Raw genomic sequence first — 23,381 nt, 5'->3', positions numbered from 1 at the left:
AATCCCACTTAAGAATTCCGACCAGTTGTTTCGATATGGCACCAAGTATTCGATTATGTGATTTGAAGGAAGCTAAATAACAGATTATAATATTTAATTAGTGTTGGTCAACAAGTATATCGTGTTTTCAAATGGATACATTTCATTCGCACCGTAATTTGTTTGAAACCGCAGAGTTGTTGCGTCATCTGAATATTAAAAAAAAAAAAAAGTTCGAGGTATTAATTTTTTGGGAGCAAATAATAGAAATAGGAAAAGTTTTACGACAATAGAAAATTTCCTTTATCACCTGCTTGTAAAAAATGTGGCTTACCTACTAGTACTTACTTTCTCCAAACATTTATTACCTCCATCAATAAATATTTTATTGATGTTTATGTTATTATAGACAGTTTCAAATTATTGTTCGAAAGTCTTTTCATTTTTTATATCTTCCATCGACCGTATCCAACGAATGTAATAGACTAGTTCAGTGTCAGCTATAATACACGACAAATTGAAAGGAAAAATTCGAAAATAACAACATAGACTCCAATGAAAGAAGTTTTTTAAAAATTGTGAACAGGCTGTCCAAAATTCAATGCTCACTGAAAGCATCTCGATAACTAGAGATCGGGATTTCTTGTGGATTTTCCCTCCAAGTTTTATAGTTCTCGAGATGCTTTCAGTGAGCGTCGAATTCTGGACACCCTGTACATAAAGGAAGATCGAATTTGAAGCGAAAGAAACATACTGTACATATTGCAGCATCAGGAGCTAAGCCATTTCCGTTCCCTGGTAAATTTATTGGCCAGCATGCATTCCATGGACTTGAGTTCCAAAAAGTTATAATGTATGTGAATAATAAAAAAATTAAATCACATACGAATCGACCACCTCTGGAATATATTAGCGTCCTCTTCTTCAATGAAACGTATCTCTTCGAAAAAACGAACAATACAGGACATCACTACAAACCTGGTGGCAATAACCTCAGAAGCTGGGTTTTCGCCAAAGACCCATCTGATAAAAATGAAAGAAATGCGACAAAGTTCAAGCTGGTGCCTGGGCCCTTATCCTGTTACTTCACACGGAAATCGGTGAACAAATCATGTAGTCATTTTGTAAATCTTCACCTACAGAGAGAACCATTTACCTAAGACTCATTTTTGATATTAACTTGTTAGAAGTCGTTGACAGTTTTAATAGTTTTTTTGTGTGAAATTTCAAGTATGTAATTTTTTGAATATGCAGAATTTGGCTCCTTTCAAAAAAAGTTAAATTCAAATCTCTGAATCAAATGCGCACAGCAGAATTTAATGTTTCGCGAATTTCTATTTGGTTGACAAACCTAACTTAAGCCCCGACTTAAGCTAACCTTTCGATAAATTAATTTTTCTGGTTGTACAATCTCTTTCATTGCTGCTGTTGTGAGAAAAAATATTTTATGCACTTGCATAAAATTATTGCAATTTTCCCCTTAGGAATTCTTTCACTGGTGATTATTATGAATATCTTACCCGCTGAATGGTTATTATAACGTGATTCATAATTTTGGATGATGTTGCTGAAGTAAGAAGTGCATTGTGGTAAGTGGATTAGCACCTCTAGTCTTAAAAATGTTTCGTAGCAGAGATGAGCAGATGATGATAAATAGATACATCTTACGAACGTGTCTCAATATTTGAGATAATCTGGGGAATAGAGGAGAAATATAGTCTAGATAATGAATGGGTCTATTGCAAAAATGAACAAAAAAACCACTCGCTTGAAAAGTGGTTTTCAGTCGATGTAGAAGAGCTTCTACAGCGTAATCTTTATTGCACCCTTGGATGCTGGTATAAAATAACAAAAAGCGTTATTTATTACACTCAATCTAAGGATGACAATTCGCCAATATTTTATTTCAGTGCCTAACCATTATGCATTGAAAATTCCTGCAAAGGAGCCACATTGAAATGTTAAAGGAACTAGTGTTTTTTGTGTCGAGACATTGGTTATTTTATTCTAAAATGGGACTTGCTCAGAGGCTGCTTTAAACTGGTTTTCGTTAATCGGTGTATGCAAAAGAGTAATTAATACGACTTTTGTGAAAATCACATGAAACTGAGAGTGGTTCACAAAACTCACTTTTATCTCAAACTCGCCTGCACAGACTCGGCTCCAGCCCAACTGAATCTCATAATTCATTCTAATTAACTTAGAATATGCTAATTGATTTTTATATAGCACGAAATATCACAGAAATATTTCTTTTTCTTGACATAATCCGTATCGAAGACTAAATAATAATCATATTTTCCACAATCCAAATTTGGTCTCAAATTTTTTATGGTTCCATTACAATGGTTCATAATTAGAAATATGTAATAAATCAAAATAAGCTTTTGTGGAGGGCTTGAATATTTTACTGACTATTCTTGGATGGATTAGCTGATGAGGATAAAAAAATTCTATGTGATATAACTGAATCAACTGATTGCATTATTCAACTATCTAGTACATCGGTTTTCAAGTAGGTGGTCATCTGTTTTACCGTTTCAATTTTTCAGGCCGCTCGATATTATTGGTGCTATGTGTTTTCGCATTGTTTTGTAGTGTTCAGGATTATTCTAAATCTTGAATTAAAATTCATTGTACGTTTATAACGGATACCCTCGGTATGTATCATTGGACGTGATTATATTTTAGTTGAATTTCCCACAATCAGATCTGAATATTTCATTGACAACGAATTTCTGAGAATCAGTCGGTGTAGAAAAGTCCTAATCAATTGCATTAGTCGATAATCCTAATTTCGCGTGTGTTGATTTTTATCATTTTGGAGTCTTTTACTACTACTTCTCTTTTATCGAAATTATGTTTCTTTTGTTCGTGATATAATTTTGAATAAATAAAAATACGAGTATGAGAAGACAATTCTAAAAAATCAAATGTCGAAGTTTACCGTTTCATTACATCATGTCATCATTTGCAATTCATTGGCGCGATCAGAGATTCTCCACATTTTGCAGTCGTACAATCCTTCAATTGCTAACATTTTTCTCCTAATAAGAATCTCATTCTTCCATATATTATGGCGATTAAGATAAACAACTTTCATAGTTTCTCGCAAAAGTAGAATTTATTGCATCGTTTACTTTCGTAAGAGGTATCGAACTGTACTGAGGTGAATTAAAAAGGGAATTAAAAAGTTAACGGTTAATTGTTTCCGCAATATTATTTGTTATTCATAATTCCTCAATGTATTTCAAATTCTATGCGTTATTGCATGATGAAGCGAGTGATGTAACAAGTATTTTTATGTTTGTATGGAATTCTATCAATGATGAAGAAAAATGTTTGCAGATTTCCCTTTTTTCCCTAACTAACAGGCCAATTGAAAAGTCTCCGGTTTACCATAGTAAAATACATTTTTTCGGCAAAATTCGATTTTATTATTCAACATAGTTGCCTTCAAGGGCGATACAGCGAATAGCGATCTTCCAACTCTTCGATACCATTGTTGTAGTACGATTTATCTTTCGCTTCAAAATAGGCCTCAGTTTCGGCGATTACTTCTTCATTGGCGCTAAATTTCTTTCCAGCGAGCATTCTTTCAAGGTCTGAGAACAGGAAAAAGTCGCTGGGGGCCAGATCTGGCGAATACGGTGGATGGAAAAACAATTCGAAGCCCAATTCATGCAATTTTGCCATTGTTTTCATTGATTTGTGACACGGCGCACTGTCTTGATGAAATTGCCCTTTTTTTTCTTCAAATGGGGTCGTTTTTCAACGATTTCATCCTTCAAACGATCCAATAACGCTATATAATAATCACTGTTGATGGTCTGGCCCTTTTGGAGTTAATCAATATTCTACCTTGAGCATCCCAGAATACTCATGCCATAACCTTGCCAGCTGACTGTTGTGTTTTTCCTTGCTTTGGATTCGGTTCATCGTGTGTAATCTACTCTGCTGACTGTCGATTGGAGTCCGGAGTGAAATGATGGAGCCATGTTTCATCCATTGTCACATATCGACGCAAAAATTCAGGTTTATTGCACTTAAATAGCTTCATACACTACTCAGAATCATTGACACGTTGTTGCTTTTGATCGATTATGAGCTCGCGCGACACCCATTTCGCAAGTGGCTTTCTCATCAGACCGGGGACCTTTCAATTGGCCTAATAGAGTCTATAACAGTTGTAAGTAATGCTTCTTGAGATATACCCTTATTTTGTTGCTTTAAAATTGTATTAATACGAAAAAATGCGGAACAAATCACTCAAGAATTCGCTAACAATAAAAGAAACGAAATTTCGATATTGACTAGTACAGGCCTAGAAATAAGCTTCAAAACAGGCACAATGTGATAGTTGTAGGCATCTGTCACAAATTTATCCCAGAAATATACATGAAAATGGCATATTGAAAAAGGGGTTACAAGAAGGATCTTGATTGGACAGTGCGTATAAAAAGTTCTGCAACATTCTCTCCAGATCTGTATCATAGCAAAAATGTTCTGGCATTTAAAACTGTACCTGTAGCTGCTATTCGTCTTATTACGTGTCAGCGAATGCTAGGAGATTAACATGAGATATAAGGGTTGTTGTCCACCCATAAATTGAGTCGTACATTCCGAGTTCCAGGTTAGAATGGCAAGAGACTGTTTCGTTGACGTTTACTGAATAATTGTTGAACGGACCACGTATGCTTCAGCCAATTTATATTCCGCGTTTATCTTTCGAATGAAAATAGAACTGAGAATTCTAAATTCTGGGAATTTGTAGGACTGTTGCCCACCAAAGATGTTCCAAGTACCCCCAATCAATAACGGTGTAAGTTACAATCGTCGTTTCACCTTTTTTTTTCCAGCAATGCACGTTTTCGCCTGTTGTACTTGTCTGAAACATGACCCTTCGAAATGCGCTCTTTTTACAAAAGGCCCGTATGTGAAAAAGGTGTGAAGTTGGCGGGTAATCTATCTATTTTGCATACAATTCTTCGTTTTATCCGTGAACATTGTTGTTTTATTGGTAATAAATAGAATTTACGATTAGATGAAAACAAACATTCTTGTACCTCATTTGACGTGTTCAAGTCATATCTCTGCCAATAATTTTCATACCAAGCTATAAATTTTGATAAAAACGAATGCAATATTAGCGGTTGGATTATCGGCCGTCCGCTTTCAACTATTGTGTCTAGGGATATACAGGGTGACCTTCATAAAACAGTGTAATGTTTGCCCAAAAACGTAGGAACAGGTTCATGAAAATTCATAATTTCAAGCAGGGAGGCTCAAGATCTTAAATGGCGGTAATGACACCTAATTTCGAAAGTTCTGCAATTCCATTTATGGATATCCTGAACAACATTTTGTTTGGCGTTTGTTTCATTGCAAAAATTCGTTGGAAATAATAGATGAAGAGCATTTTCTAGGACAAGACACTCTTTCAATTATACCACAAAAATGTCTAAAAGTACCCAAGGGCGTAGAAATGGGGGGGGGGGGGTACTGGGGGTAATTACTCCCCAAAATTTTCAAAATATTGAATTTCAAAGATCTCGCAAAGACGAAGAACGAAAATTTTTACATAAAATGAACCAATAATAATCATTCTACTCTCCTTTGAAATCTACCCTTTACGTTTTATGAGTTTATTATCGCTTTCAAGATGAGTACTTTTATTGTACTATGAGCTAGTCTTTGTCCGAGGTTTATTATTTTCCTTTATCTATCCGCTTTCTCGGCATCGCCCCTTATTTGCCATCTGTGATTTTTGCATTCGTCATCGTTATACACTTACCCGTTGTTTTCGGTTTTTTGTATCATTCTCGTTAGAAAATTTCAATACTGGAGTTATCGAAGAAATGAACTGCATAATAAGCACCGAATAATTGTCTGGGCTTTGTTGTACAATTTATTGTGCTTCATTCTAATTGCAATTTATTTGTTTTGAATTGACTATATCTACAGGGTGTTTCTAAATTGGAGGTACAAATGAAAATGACAGATTTCTCGGATCATTTCAAGAAAAAAAGTCCTATCACATGAGTCCGCAAACGCTTTGTTTCTGAGATACAGGTTCTTTCCCCCAGAATTATTTTTTATGAACCACTGGTAATTTAGAAAAAGTTGAAAAAAAATTCTGGTTCAGTACTACCTACACCTTTTGGTTTGTTGTGGTTTTGTCGTATCTGCAATCGATTTTGAGAAAAAAATTCAAACAGCTCTCTAGTAATTCTCAGGAAAATCCAAATTATTATAAAGATCCAGTTAAGTAGCTGTGATAAATAAATTATTATAAGTTTTGATACGGATTTACCAACTCTGGTGCGAAGATTAATGAAGATTCGATAAACTGGTTAAGCATCTCAAAAAAGGAATGACTACAAGAAAATAAAGCGTTTGCGGCTCATATTCATGAGCCATTTTATTTTCAAAATTATCCAAGGAATCTCTCATTTTCCTTCGTAACTCCAATTCAGGAACACCCATTGTAAGATAAGAACAATCGAATTGGTAATAAAAAAAAATAGTTCGAGTAATTTGGTTCAAACTTCGTTATAAAACCGCTTTTTTTCACATTATAGATATGAGTAAACAATGTCAACAAATTTTTCTTCGATTACCCCCGCTAAGAAAAATAAAAGATCTACGCCCTTGAAGGTGTCAGATCAGGAGATCATTTCAAAAGGATCATAAGGATCTCTCCTATCCATAAGTAGAATAATTGCAAAACCTCCTGTTCTGTGTTGGTTTAAAACTTTCTGGTTTCTTACCTTGTATAGCTTGTCCTTTTGGTACCAAACGTCCTCCTCTTCTTCTGGAGGCTGAAACGTGGAGTCCATGTGCAAGTCATCCCTGGACCTCGACAGGATTCTTCGTCTTGATACCATATCAGTAAAAAGAACAGCCGATATCGGTAACTCTGATACTGCGATCTGGAAAAGAGATGAACCATGTTAGAAAGCTTTGAAATAAGGGAAAGTCTGCATTTTAATTTATGCGAATTATGTAAAATTGAGGCCCAATTAGGTTCTATTATTCTCGTAGCATTTCTGAGGGAAATCGGCTCGTAAGATAACAAAATTAACGAACTGGCGGTATTAATATTCATTGATTATTTTTTTTCGGTTTCGTGATTTGTCGGAATTTCTGTATTTCGCTCACCCACACTTCTTCTCTAGGAATTTTTGTTATCTCATTTCGAATTGTTTAGGTGGTTTAATTATTCCAGCCTTAAATGGCTACTCTGGGAATAATTTTAGTAACGATTTTGTTACAGCGCCTACTCACTAATTTCTTGTTCATCGAACTTCTTTGTGTCTGGATCCTACATGTAGATTCAGGTACTGTTAAAATGTGGGATTTTCAATGATCTGCAGTTTTGAACAGTTATGTAATAAATATTTTTTTGAATCGTCAATTTCCGTATTTACTTCGAATCGAAATTGAAACTAACGATTTAACAATAATTGAGACAGTTATTCCATTTCCACTTTTTAATTCTGTAAATTATGATTGTTCGCTACACCTAAGCTTGTTCAGAATTTGCATCTTAAATAACTATGTAGAGAAATAATTGTAATTTATAAAATTTAAAAGTGGAAATGGGACTGTCATTAAGGAATAAAATTGAAATTTCCAAGCACTCGGTAGAATGAAGAAGGAATAATAAAATGAGGAATTCTTCCGAAATAGGTCCCTGTAATGTCCCTTTGGTTGACATTTGGAATGCGAAGAATTTACGGTGCACTTGAAATTTCAGTTATTTTACGCAAACGAGTATATAGTTGAAACAATGCACATTAAATATAGAAATAAAAATGATAGAACCGTAACGTAGACTTCGAAGAAATGTGAATGACAAAAAAATTCATAATAGTCAAAGTAGATGCCACATATCTTAATTTTTGGTAGCTTCCCAGTTTTAGAGGCAGTAAAATGTTAGATTAGATCTAAAGCTCTTACGCAACGGAGTACTCTTCCTTCACACTTGATTCTAGATATGAAAATGATATTACCTTCTTGAAAAGCTGAAAAAGGCGCATTTTCAAGATCACTCTTGCACTACACTTTACAACTAACTGGGAGACTGTAGCAAATACCGTAAAACGAAGAAAGGCGCCATGTCTTTAGATATACAATGAGGGAAATTTACATACATATCTTTCACTAGCAAGTGTTTTCAAGGTATTGTTTTTCAATGCTAGCTGATTGCGGTATTTGCATTGAAACTGAAAGTCTACATTGATGCTTGACTCCCTCTCCCATAACCTTTTAACATTGCATAAGGATGGCTTCCAATAAATCAATTTCTTGGCTTGACAATTCCGAAATTTATAAAGTGGCATTGTGAGTCTTCCACGGTGGGATCAGGTCTTTCATTGAGGGATATTCGCACTTGAAATATCCATGGTTTATTACACCGGTTTAGGAAATCCGCTTTGAAGTATGAGGTCCGATATATTTTCAACATGTGCGGTTTTCCAAAGAGACTTTGTAGGTAAATCAAGCATAATTGTTAATCCATGATCATTTCTTGTTTTTAATATAGGATTGACTCTGTCTTTAGTCGATGGAAATTCATTTCCAACAATTGTTTACCTACACAGAAAAAACTACAGATATTGCACTTTGGATAACTGAATTTTTAAAATAAAACTGCCTCATCAACTGTGTCCGTAAAGTATGGAACACATTCATTTTTAGCTAAAAAGACCAGTTTAAGAAATAATCCTGAAACACGTCGTTTTTTGATTTGAATTAACTTTATTTTAAAATAATAATCTAATAAACAGAGTGAATTACTTTCGAGTTTTGACGTCACCGTCATTTTTTTTTAATGGAACTCCCCCATTTTGTCTCAATTTTCCGATAACTCTAGCTGAGCTGTTGATTCCAATTGGTACAGGGTGGACAAAAATACAATAGTTTTGTGTGTGCTCATAAAGTAACGCGTAACATTCTTAATTAGTTAAATTAACAATATTATCAAAAATACTTATTGTCTAACGGCAATTGGTTTGAATGTAACACCCTGTAGTTCGTTACATTTTTAGATTAATAAAAATGAGCTGTTTCCAAACTTGTTTGGTACTTGTGGTCTAGCAGACAGAATATGAAAGAAATTATTTCTTATTTTTATACATTTTTATTAATCTAAAATGTAACAAACTACATGGTGTTACATTCAAACCAATTGCCGCTAGACAATAATTATTTTTGATAATATTGTTAATTTAACTAATATAGAATGTTACGCGTTACTTTATAAACACACAAAACTATTGTATATTTGTCCACCCTGTACCAATTGGAATCAACATGTGATACATTTTTGGAATCAGCTCAGCTAGAGTAATAGGAAAATTGAGACAAAATGGGGGTGTTCCATTCAAAAGAAAAGACGGTGACGTCATTACTCGAAAGTAATTCACCGTGTATATTAGATTATTATTTCAAAATACGGTAAATTAAAATCAAAAATCGACGTGTTTCAGGATTATTTCTCAAAATGGTCTGTTTAGATAAAAATGAATTTGTTACATACTTTACGGACATAGTGTATAGAAAAATATGAGGGTAGGTACATATTATTAAAGAAGGATCCTAGAAATTTTGGCATTAAAGATCCACAGGAAGATATTCGAAAGCGAAAAATCCACGCTACCTATGAGGTTTTTTTTTTTTATTTTTGAACTTTTTAACGAAACAAAATTCGCGTTCAAAAATATATCCAAAATTCATCATATAACTTTTTCATTTAAAAAAAAAATTGACCCTGCGATATAATTCAATAGAGGTTTTCGGTATAAGATGAAATTTCTCTCAGAACTTTTTTGAAATATCTGTTTCGAAACAAACAATGAATGATCTTTAATAGGTTTTACTCTTACTCGTGTGTTCATTTCAACAAATATAGATAGTTAATGCAAATGATGAGGAATGGATTTTCTCGTTGTGTTTTTAGGTGAAGAAGCTTCTGTAATCTTCGATTCCAATATCAAATCGCACAAAACCCGAACAATATCCTTGCAAGTACTTCTTTTCATCCTCGACCAGGCACACAATTAACTCGACAATAAAAGAAGTAATCCTTTTTGCAGCTAGTTACTGAAAAGGAATGCTTTATGCAAACTACTTTTAAATTCCAATTTAATGTGTGCATATATTATAGAAATAAGCTACCGAATTGTTTATATAGAATCTGAATAGTGATAATATGGTTCTACTATAAATTTCAATAAGCTGTATGTATAACAATAGGCATTCATTTAATGGTAACAATACAAATCTGGCCAAGTTAATGGATAATGTGGCCTGTAACAAGAAATGGAAGAGGAGTATTTGTGCAATGAATATACTGAGTGTGAAAACAATGAGAGGTTTCTTATTGTTCCTGGTCCCTTGTTAAAGACCGACTTTTTCGATTTATGCCTATTGAAGAGCAAATATAGGCTCGCTTATAAAGTGTAGCTCGACAAGCGTTTTTTTTTTAATCTTCAGAAGATATACTATAAGGAATTATTATCAAAATTGATTTCCTATAGCATTTCATTGATCCTTGAAATCTACTTGATTTAGAGAGAATATATCAATATATTTCCATGCCTAAAATGGGTACCAAAATAGGCACGAAGGTATACGAATTTTGCTCAAATTAAGGCACATAGACGAATAGGCACGAAAAAGGCACACAAATCTTTAAAATGTACTATATTCGGAGAAAATAAATCTATATATTTCCATGCCTTAAATGGGTAACAAAATAGCCACAAAGGCATACGCATTCCTCTTTGAATTGAGGTACAAAAAACAAATAGGCACGAAAAAAGCACAAAAATATTCAAAATCAACTATATTTGGAGAAAATAAATCTATATATTTCCATGCCTAAAATGGGTAACAAAATAGGCACGGAGGCATAATCATTTCACTTCAAATTAAGGCACATAGACAAATAGGCACGAAAAACGCACAAAGATCTTTGAAATGTACTATACCTATTTGGAGAAGATAAATCAATATATTTCCATGCCTAAAATGGGTACCAAAATAGGCACGAAGGCATACGAATTTTGCTTCAAATTAAGGCACATAGACGAATAGGCACGAAAAAGGCACAAAAATCTTTAAAATCTACTATATTCGGAGAAAATAAATCTATATATTTCCATGCTTTAAATGGGTTACAAAAAAGCCACAAAGACATACGCATTCCGCTTTGAATTAAGGCACGAAAAAGGCACAAAAATATTCGAAATCAACTATATTTGGAGAAAATAAATCTATATATATCCATGCCTAAAATGGGTAACAAAATAGGCACGGAGGCATAATCATTTCGCTTCAAATTAAGGCACATAGACAAATAGGCACGAAAAACGCACAAAGATCTTTGAAATGTACTATACCTATTTGGAGAAGATAAATCAATATATTTCCATGCCTAAAATGGGTACCAAAATAGGCACGAAGGCATACGAATTTTGCTTCAAATTAAGGCACATAGACGAATAGGCACGAAAAAGGCACAAAAATCTTTAAAATCTACTATATTCGGAGAAAATAAATCTATATATTTCCATGCTTTAAATGGGTTACAAAAAAGCCACAAAGACATACGCATTCCGCTTTGAATTAAGGCACGAAAAAGGCACAAAAATATTCGAAATCAACTATATTTGGAGAAAATAAATCTATATATATCCATGCCTAAAATGGGTAACAAAATAGGCACGGAGGCATAATCATTTCGCTTCAAATTAAGGCACATAGACAAATAGGCACGAAAAAGGCACAAAGATCTTTGAAATGTACTATACCTATTTGGAGATGATAAATCTATATATTTCCAAGCCTGAAATACATGTGTATCAAAATAGGCAAGAAGGCATACTTATTTCGCTTCAAATTAAGGCACGAAAAAGGCATACGTCAAAAAGAAATTAGTAACAATAGAACAAAATTTGAAGGTTATTGATAGAAATATTGATATCGAAATGATAAAAATGGAGTAATTCTTCAAGAAGCGGGTGGCAAGTCAGTATACCTGAGGGAATGATTTTTTACCCAAAATGATTCATTTTGCCGCTTGAACAAAAATACCACGAAGTGTATCAGTCAGTGGTCCAAAAATAAATTAACGCTGTGTCGAATCAGATGCGATGGGCAAAATGACTGTTCACGTGGGTTTACCAGCAATTTCAGAAACCACTGAATCGATTTCTGCAAGTCACAGTAGAGCCATGACGCATCGGTGATAAGTGTTAATTTCATAAGTTGCTCCACCAAGTGAGCCTGGGTGTCCTATAAATTTCAATCTGACAAGAGAGCGTTTGATTAGAGTGAAAACTCTAACTAAAGACATTGTTATCACCTAGTACGAAGGAGGTTTTCAAGGATGGCCCGATAGATTCATTTCATCACATATAACGTTACGATATTACATGCTGCCTTTCTTGGAGGAATTTTAATTCAAAATGCACAGTAACTCACAATAAGATAGCAGGTGAAAAGCTGTACGCAATACGTGCAACAAAAGCCAGTTCGCAGGTAAATTGCTGCATCAAATCGAAATTATAAGGTGGAATGAAAATATACTGGTACGCATATGAGAAATTGCTCTCTTTATTACGGTTTGTGTGACCATAAAGCTCTGAAATGAGCTACTGATAATGCAATTCTTGCAAGCAAACAGCCGGGGAGTGCTCGAAACTTGTCATATTGAAATTAAAACGCTGTAAATTCTAAACGAACTGTCGTTGTTTCTTTTTACCGTACTTGAAGTAAAATATTCATATTTTCATTTGTGTGTGACTGGAGACTTCAACGTTGCATCAAGCAAGAAATTCGTTCAGAATTCTACAGGGTGGCCCAGAGTTTAGTGCTATAACTTTGGCGTCAGATAGAACAACTCTTTCCGTATAAAAAAATTATCCTATAAACTTATATCCTTACAAGCTTCGTTTTCGAGATACAGGGTGTTGAAGTTTGAAAAAAAAAACAGGTTTTTACTTATAACTCTAGTATTATTACATTCATTGTTTTAATTTTTTAATTGTCTTGGTAATATAATGTTTCAAATTAGGTAAATGTCTCTTGCCGAAATTATCCAGTGACGTAGATATAGGGGTACGATGATCCTTTTGTTATTGTAAATCTACACCACTGTCTTTTTTTCGAAAAAAAATTGTTTTATTTGTAAAAGTAACAAAGAATTTTTTTTAATGGAAGTACCAAGCAAACACTATCCACAAAAATCTACAGAAATGAATTTCACAAATTTTCCCATTAATGATAAATGAAAGTACAAAAATTGACGTGGTATTTTATAACGCTCTCAGATGGCATTCAATTGTACATTTCTGAAAGAAACTTAAACAATAAAAAGTATTTACAAAAATTTTTCATTGTTTGAGTGTCTGATAAATGTTCTCTTCAAAATTTTCAATTAAATGCCTTCTGAAAGCGTTATAATAGTAAAAACTGATTTTATTCAAACTCGAAAACGAAGCTAGTTAGGCCATATGTTTAAAGGAATTTTTTTCATGAAAAAAAGTTGTTTTATCCGAATCTACAGTTATTTCACTAAAATCTGGACCACCCTGTACAAGTCAACGATAATTTGACGATGAATCGTATTCCTCTCAATCCACAGATGAATCATTCTGAAATATGGGATCGTTTAAATCATTTCCTGATTAAATATTGTTCAGTTTGCCCACAGAGTTCTTTGAACTCGGGATATACCAAATACATGTACAGTGTCAACACAGTAAGCAGCTGTTTACATAAAAATACAAATGACATAACTCTGCATCGATCTTCTTGAGCGCTTCTCTCCGAACCAAGAAATTCAGTAACAAGTCCTCGAATTTTCGAAAAAAAAAAGTTAAAATTTCAATGACAACAATTCCGACCTAATCAAAATATTAGAACAGAAAGAATAACAATTACAACCCTCTAGAAAATTGCTTCATTAGAATCACGATATATTTAAGTAAAACATAAAAAAATTTGAAAATCATCGACGTCAAATCAGTAGCTTGCAAGCCCTTGTTCATTAATTCGCCAGTTGCAACTAGGATACACAATGATGTGGTCATCAAGGGTGCAATTAGCGAATGAATGATTCAATATTTTGGAATCCTCCGAGTAAAAAAAAAATTCTTTTGACTTACATTACAGCTTCCTTCAAAGTTGCCCAACTGATATTGAGTCATCAGTGTTATTCGAGTGTGTAAACGATTCTTCACGTTGAAATACGCGTAGGTGTCATTTAATATTGTTTATCTCAGAGTATCGACTTCAATTAATGATTTTTTCCTAATGGACTAATTCAACCAGTCCTTGAAAACAACCTTCTGACTCTTCACCAGTTCAACTTGTTCTTTTCTTCAGATAAAGTGGGAAGCTTGATGGAATTCATAGGGTTCATCAAGAAGTCTACGATTTCCAAATTGATCAAGCTCTTATCGGTGATATCTTTTATATGGAAATTACTCGAAGCAATCAGAGCCTAATTTGTTTGTTTTCGAGAATAAACCACTTCTGTATTTATATTTCACTTTCGTGTTTGTGCAAAATCGATAGTTTTCATGAATTGTATTCATTTTTATCACGCACAATTCACTTTTTTATTAGTGATAAATAATATCGGTCCTAAAATGTTGCCCTGGGGTACACCTTGTAAAATCTCTAGAAGTGATAATAAAATACCATTTAACGTTGCTCCCTATTATATTTTCGGACCACAAAAGATCTTCTTCTGATGGACCCAACCAATTTGAAATTCTGCTGGTATTAAAAACCAACCCACAACCAATTAATTTCAAGATTCAAATGATATAAAGCCGTGTAAATGTAACCCCAGCCAAATTTTTCCAGATAAAACGATAGTAAAAGTAATGCAGATTCCAGGTAGATGTAACAACTTTACAATATGTAGTCGGAGTTCTCAAGCATAAAATTTTATAGTTGACAATAATTTGGTTGGTTTCTTGGAGATTTCAAGCTCATTATGGGTTGGTATTTTGGCCGAAATGGGGATCACATGGTAATATGACAGTAGATAGGGGTAATAATGTGAATTGATGGCCCGATCTTCATAATTGAAGAAGAATCAACAACGAGATTGAACAAATTGGAACAGAGGCGGACCAGCTATTTGGGAAAAGGGGAATGACAGCTTAAAGGAAAAATTTGAAGATTTTGAGGCATATATTAAGTTCGAAAGTTCAGTTCACAACAAACATTGAAGTTACTACTATGTTTAAAGAATTAATTTATGAGCAACACTCTTTATGGTATCGAATACTTTTTGGGCTTTATGTCAGTACCATCGGATATTCCTTATGTGACAACCCGTACGATGACCACGTGGGTCGCAAACAGGCGTCAATTTGACTTATTTGATTTATTAACGAACAAGTGAAGTAACATTTAAAATGACATTAAAGTCGAGAAATAGCTGAATAAATATATAAATTTAATGGTTCCAATAAATGCGCTTTGACGATATACAGTCATAAATAAATAAATTCAAGTTGAAAGTACGATATACATCGAAGTGTAGAGAGCTGGTGAAACTTAAAGTCGCAGTGAAACCTATGTGAGGAATAAAATTGCACGTAGAATTTCTTCTTATGTCAGATGTGTTTACTAATCACATAAATCAACTAGGTCATGAATTTGCCCACTTGGTAAATCGATATGACATTCTAACTTGACCAAAATAGAGTACCTATTTTTCCATTCTATTCATTCGACATGTGCATCATTAGAAATTCATAATTCATCTTTCAGTGCAACGGCATAAATTTATTTTTATGTGTATTGCGAAAGCATCAAATTAAAATCGACAAACGCACCATGGGGATTTTATTGTTCACTTAGTTTTCATGGTCTCAAATGAAGAACATAAAACACTTGGCGATATACTATTAAAACAAATTTCGAACCGAACCAATATCTTTAGTTACTTACTGTGTCGTGGGAACAAAAAACGTTGAATCAACTGATACAAAATTATAAAAACACTGATAAATTATACAAAGATAAAATCTTGTTTTATAAACGAGAATATGTGGAAAAAAATATAACAGCTTTTCACACCATATTTATTAGACAAGAATAGGTTTGGTGATAGATAAGAAAACAGCTACAAAAACTCATGATGACGTCAATTTGAAGTAAACACCTGTGTCATTTGAATTTCTATCCAATCGTTTTTAGGGTTTTACTGGGAATTTTGACAACAGAATATGCTAGAGAGTTTGAGTCTGAACACATTAATTTTTGAATCAACTGATACAAAATTATAAAAATACTGATAAACTTTACAAATTAAATCTTGTTTGATAAACAAGTTAGTAGAATTTGTGGAAAAATGTAGAACAGCTTCTGGAACCATATTTATTTGACAAGAATTGGTTTGGTAATAAATAAGCAAGAAAGGTATAGAAACTTAAGATGACGTCAATTTGAAGTAAACACTTGTATCATTTGCATTTCTATCCAATAGTTTTTAGTGTTTCACTGGGAATTTTGACATTTTCTACAATGAAATATGCTAGAGATTTTGAGTCCTTACAGATTAATTTTTCCAATGGAAATGAAATTGAAACAACAGTGAATTCTAACCTCAGACAGATTACTGTAGTAATAATAAAATGAATGAAAGTTATATCGCTCGTATTCAGGTATTTCCAATAATTATCCTTGCCCTAGATGCATTATTTTGAAGCTGATGCATCATTTTGAATTGTGAAATGAAAAATGCAGGAAATTAGATATTGTCGCTTCCACCAAGGAAACATTAGTTATCGATATAGATGTCGTGAGTGTAGTATCTCGTTAGAAAGGATTCATACGGAATTTTCTCACGGTTAGACGTCCTTCAAGAAGCATCCAGGAAAAAGATTAAAATATTCATATTAATGACCTGATGTCTTCCTTAACTGGCCAAAAAGTCACTGAACCGACATCAGAGACAGTGGTTCCGCAAAATATCAAGTATTTTTGTCACGACTGAGCGGGTGAGCTCTTCCAAATTAAATAATACATAACAGAGCGAAAAAACCATGTTGTGTATGGTCGTTCTTTCGCATACCCAGATGTCTTGTCGAATCCATGGGTGTTCCATGTGTCAGCTATTTTTTCGAATCTGTGCCCGTATTGTAATCAGTCGATTCGGGAATCTGAAATTCGACGTATCATTTCGAAAAAAAGAATGAATAATATATTACATCAACACATTCGCATTCATGCGATGTTGCGTTGTGTATCTCACATGGTTCGTCTGACATAAATTTAGATCATATCAGATGACAGCTTTCTTGGTACAAACCAAGAAGGTTGGAGAGACTTCAATGATTCTCAATACGGCATGATGAGTACACAATTTTCCCTAATCATTTTGGTGTTTCGTCAAATTCGCCAACCATGATTCGACAAGAAAGCTCTCGGAAATTTTTGAGGGTATTGGTATAGGAATATTGGAATGGGATGCATTTTGTTGATCTTTCTGTAATATACTACGCTGATAGCCTTACAATAAGATAATGCGCTTCCACATGAAGGCTTTTCCAATAAGATATTTCATTTCAATATTAAAAAAAAGAGTATATTTCAAGAGGAATCAATGGATATTTATTTCATTTTGAAGAGGAAGGTATGCCAGTAACGATATTAGCCAAATGGCTGCCACATCTACGGTGACAGCACCCTATCTTCTTCCTCAAATTTTCCATGACCAATTGGCACATTTGTGGCTGTACATCCTCGATAACTTCACCCAATTCCTTCTTCAAGGTCTTGAATCGATTGTGGAGCATTGTCATAAACGTCATCTTCCACGTAGTACCAGAAAAAAGTCTAAAGACGTAAAATCACAAGATGTCGATGGCCAATTGTTATCACTTCTTGAAAAAGTCACATGGCCAGAAAACTTTTCTTGCACGATTGAGAATGTTCCGTTACTTATGTAGCACACAGCGCCACATCAATATCTTCCAATTTCTGCCATAAAAAATCATATCGTAGCCTAAATGCAAACGAGGAATGGACAAACTTGAGTTTTCGTGTCAACACTATTGCTGCAACAGCAATATTCCCAGTTGTTTTTGAGCGACGATTCTTCACATCATAAACTTATCCAATATAGCTCAAAATTTTCCACCTATTATGCCAATTGAAAAGTCACAATTGATGAAACAAGGTTCCATCATTTCACTCCGGAGTCCAATCGATAGTCAGCTGAGTGGACTGCACACGATGAACCGAATCCAAAGCTAGGAAAAACACAACAGTCAGCTGGCAAGGTTATGGCATCAGAATTCTGGGATGCGCAAGGTATAATATTCATTGATTACCTCCGAAAGGGCCAGACCATCAACAACGATTATTATATAGCGTTATTGGATCGTTAAAAGGATTAAATCGTTAAAAAACGGCCCCATTTGAACAAAAAAGTTGCTGTTTCATCAAGACAATGCGCTGTGTCACAAATCAAAGAAAACAAATGGCAAAATTGTATGAATTAGGCTTCAAATTGCTTCTGCACCCACCGTATTCGCCAGATCTGCCCCCCAGCGACTTTTTTCTGTTCTCAGACCTCAAAAGAATGCTCGCTGGAGGGAAATTCAGCGCCAATGAAAAAGTAATCGCCGAAACTGAGGCCTATTTTAAAACGAAAGACAAATTGTACTACAAAAATGGTATGGAAAAGTTGGAAGATCGCTATAATCGCTGTATCGCCCTCGAAGGCAACTATGTTGAATAATGAAATCGAATTTTGCCAAAAAAATATGTTTTACTATTGTAGACCGGGGACTTTTCAATTGCTTCAGTTTTACGAACTGTGACTCCAAAAATTTTCATTGTTGTTTTGAATTTCAACAATTTCAATGCGTTTTTAAAGTGCTTTTGGAAGATATTTAAAAAACCTAATATTCCAATCGATAGAAACTAACTACAGAACTGGATATTTGCTCATTATGATATATTAAAGGTATGAAGAAACACCTCTTTTTGAGCTGACGTATATATTGAAGTTCGTTCGTGGAGTTTCTCACAATCTTGGCAGGAATATTCTCAAGTTACTTTCACTTTCAGCAAGGTGTCTCGATACGACATTTATTTTGCAGACATGTTACAAAGAGTTACATGACGAATAAAATAATTTTGAGACATGTTTTTTCGATAGTCTTGTTCTAGACGGCCTTGAGGGTTTATATCAAATTGGCGATATTGGGGGCTTTCAAGAGCCATTCCTTCATATAAATTAATGAGGAGAATGAAGAACGCAAACGAGAATTCTTCCATCATTGACATATGCTATTTAACCTACTTTCGCAGCTGCTTCTTTCCATGAACGAAACAGAGTGTACTGGAGGTTGGTAACGCATTTATCGATTAAATATACTCTGTTTCGATATTTTCATGATTCAATTGTTTTTCAATAACTTTCATCGGTGAATGAATTGAAATAAAGGACCAATCATTCGTAATGATGGAGATTTTTGGTTTGTAACGAAACTTTATGTATCGCTGTGTACAAAATTTCGTGTGTTGATAAAATATTCCTTTTTGAAGGGAAAAAATACAGTTGAAGTAAAATCTTGGCTTGATGAAGAGTTTCCGGGGTCTGCACCAGGAAAATCAACCATTGGTATGCTAAGTTTAAACGTGGTGAAATGAGCACCGAAGACGGCGAACACAGTGGACGCCCAAAAGAGGCTGTCACCGATGAAAGAATCAAAAAATGGCACAAAATAATTTCGAATGACCGTAAAGTGAAGTTGATCGTGATAGCAGACATTGTGAAGATATCATCTGAACGTATAGATCATATCACTCACGAATATTTGTACATGAGAAAGCTGTGTGCAAAATGGGTGCCGCGCGAGCTCACAATCGCTCAAAATCAACAACGTGTTAATGATTCTGAGCAGTGTTTGAAGCTGTTTGAGTGCAATAAACCTGAATTTTTGCGTCGATATGTGACAATGGATAAAACATGGCTCCATCATTTCACTCCGGAGTCCAATCGACAGTCAGCTAAGTGGACTGCACACGATGAACCGAATCCAAAGCGAGGAAAAACACAAAAGTCAGCTGGCAAGGTTATGACATCAGTATTCTGGGATGCGTAAGGTATAGTATTAATTGATTACCTCCAAAAGAGCCAGACCATCAACAGTGATTATTATATAGCGTTATTGGATCGTTTAAAGTATGAAATCTTTAAAAAACGGCCCCATTTGAAGAAAAACGAGATGCTGTTTCATCAAGGCAATGAGCCAATGAAGAAGTAATCGCCGGAACTGAGGCCTATTTTAAAGCAAAAGACAAATTGTACTACTAAAATGGTATCGAAAAGTTGGAAAATCGCTATAATCGCTGTATCGCCCTCGAAGGCAACTATGTTGAATAATAAAATCGAATTTTGCCAAAAAAATGTGTTTTACTATGGTAGACCGGGGACTGTTCAATTGGCCTTTTAAAATACTCTCCTACCTACCCTACTATATCTCTAAATTTTCAAGTAATAATAAAATTCAATAATTGAAATTAAATATTCGAATGAGTAATTTCATTTTCCAATTTGCAAGTAAAGTATTTAAGGGGGTCATATATTTCGCGATATAGCATAGATAACCAAGGTTTTAGCTGGTTGACATATTAATTGACCATAAAAAATCGCATAGATTTTTGTCTGCCCTCTCTTCGGTTTCATTCCTTGTCAGTAATTTTTTTTTTAATTGCCAAACCCAGTCCGAATAATGGATCCAATCGTTTCTTATCTAGATGAGCCATCAAGAATTTCCAGGCTATCTAGATGTCGAAAGGTGAGTAGGGATTGCATTATGACGTTCGTGCCATAGCTATATTACAATCTTTTCATTCTTGAAATTGTGGCTAGATGATCCTGTTACAAATGTGAAGGTCCTCATAAACTCAGATCACGATAGGCTATGTTTATTGATTGCAATGTATTTCGTATTCGTTTGAGACGTTGTTTGGAACCCATTGCAATTCTTTTGAAGAAATGTTAATTTGCAAGTCAAGGATGATTTTGCATTCTACCTGGAGGTGCCATTCTGCTGGCCTGGGAAGGTTATCAAATGGAATTTGTCTCCGATTCTGACTGCCACCCGTTTTAAGGCGATATTTCTTTCGTTTTATCTTAATGGATTGGATTCTTTTCTTATTTTGCGGTTTTAGAAAGGGAAAATTGGTTCAATTTCTCTGAAATCAATTCCAAGGCTTGGTTTGTTAATTTGCTGTAATTTATTCAGGAATTTACAATTTGAAAAACCCACACAGTGGGGTTATCTATATTCTTGTTGGCAGAAGTGTCATCTACACTCACGTCATCTGTAATTCAGTTTGTCTACAATGCTAATTCTAAAAATTCGAAGATATTTGGAGATCATCATGACCTTAATTATAGATTCATTGAATTGGAGATATACACTGTGTCCGTTAAGTATGGAACAAATTCATTTCTAGCTAAACAGACCATTTTAAGAAATGATCCTGAAACACGTCGATTTTTTATTTTAATTTACCGTATTTTGATATAATGATCTAATATACAGGGTGAATGACTTACGAGTGATGACGTCACCGTCTTTTTTTTTAAATGGAACACCCCCATTTCGTCTCAATTTTCCGTTTACTCTAGCTGAGCTGATTCCAAAAATGTATCACATGTTGATTCCAATTGGTACAGAATGGACAGAAATACCATAGTTTTGTGTGTGCTCATAAAGTAACGCGTAACATTCTTTATTAGTTTAATTAACATTATTATCAAAAATACTTATTGTCTAGCAGCAAATGGTTTGAATGTAACACCCTGTAGTTTGTTACATTTTTAGATTAATAAAAATGGGCTATTTCCAAACATGTTTGGTACTTGTGGTGTAGCAGATAGAATATGAAAGAAATTATTTATTATTTTTATACATTTTTATGAATCTAAAAATGTAACAAACTACAGGTTGTTACATTCAAACCAATTACCGCTAGACAATAAGTATTTTTGATAATATTGTTAATTTAACTAATAAAGAATGTTACGCGTTACTTTATGAGCACACACAAAACTATTGTATTTTTGTCCACTCTGTACCAATTGGAATCAGCATGTGATACATTTTTGGAATCCGCTCAGATAGAGTAATCGGAAAATTGAGACAAAATGGGGGTGTTCCATTAAAAAAAATGACGGTGACGTCATTACTCGAAAGTAATTCACCATGTATATTAGATTATTATTTTAAAATACGGTAAATTAAAATAAAAAATCGACGTGTTTCAGGATTATTTCTTAAAATGGTCTGTTTAGCTAAAAATGAATTTGTTCTATACTTTACGGACACAGTGTATATTCCAACTAACAAAAGTTTGGGAGTACGTTCATTAGTTATCCATCGACGATAGTATTTTCAAGGAATTCTTCAAGGAAACATAGCAAGCATTTTACCGCATGTTTAGTAAGAAAATCAATTTCTGTTTGATATTGATCCTCCTATTTTGAGAACGAAATTCATTGATTTTCTGTGAACCATTGGAACGCTTTATCAGAAAATAGTGTACATGTCTTATAGGTTCTTATCTACCAGAGTCCGATACATTTTTCCATTTCAATATCTTGAGAGATTCAATTACATATGAAGGAATTGACTGAAATTTTCAAATATTTCTCTTGCATAATTCCACCGTTAACCATGAATATAACCTCAAGTTTTCAAATAGTTTCGGTGGAATTCCCTACATGACTTCATATATCCAATGGTGATATTCCGAAAATGCTAGTATGTGACCTCAACAAATTCAGACATTGCCTCATGTAATACAGTACTTGATGTGGGTGGAAATTGTGAAAACGGTGCAAACTCCTGGGAGGATTATATCATATTATAATTAGCGTGCCATTAGCATAATACGTCGTAGAAGCTAGCGTCATTCATAGTACCCATTGTAGCGTCTTCGGTACCCGATAAGGTAGGAACCCTTCGACAATATAGTATATGTAATTTCAGAAGAATTATGCAACACTCGCCGGAGATGACAAATACAAAGTGGGAGATGCAACTCGCATGCATATAGGGACATAATTTCTTACCATTGTCCGCTGACCAGAAATTGAAAGATGTATAGAGATTCGGTAGCAAATCTGTTTAGATCATTCCATCGAAACAAAACAGGAGATTTGGCCTCAAATATCCTGCAGGATTACGAGGTAGTCCATATAAAGCAGTACAGCCGAATATTTTCTTAAATATCAAAATGTTTTACGGAAAACGCAGATATAGCTCTACTCAACAATATGCTCTAAATTACTCATTTGATTCCTGAAATTGCACATGGTCCTATCCTCCCTTGTTTCACACGAT

General features: G+C 34.2%; 1 protein-coding gene across 2 annotated transcripts in view; it reads right to left on the bottom strand.

Moving 5' to 3' along the window:
• The window catches only part of LOC123685778, an 80,026-nt gene that overhangs the window by 38,475 nt on the left and 18,170 nt on the right, over nt 1-23,381 (bottom strand). Inside the window, exons 1-2 of one of the 2 annotated variants that reach the window (XM_045625655.1) lie at nt 7,995-8,203; nt 6,750-6,911 (exon numbers count right to left, since the gene is read on the bottom strand). In XM_045625655.1, coding sequence (XP_045481611.1) covers nt 6,750-6,911; nt 7,995-8,021 — 189 coding nt within the window. In that variant the 5' untranslated portion in view covers nt 8,022-8,203. Of the gene's footprint in view, nt 1-6,749; nt 6,912-7,994; nt 8,204-23,381 lie in introns of those variants that run through there. The other variant, XM_045625656.1, reaches the window with a different exon arrangement.

This window comes from Harmonia axyridis, chromosome X (genome assembly GCF_914767665.1).
Source record: "Harmonia axyridis chromosome X, icHarAxyr1.1, whole genome shotgun sequence".
NCBI lineage: Eukaryota > Metazoa > Arthropoda > Insecta > Coleoptera > Coccinellidae > Harmonia > Harmonia axyridis.
Note: the sequence above shows the minus strand (reverse complement) of the source record. Positions and strands in the feature narration are given on the sequence as shown.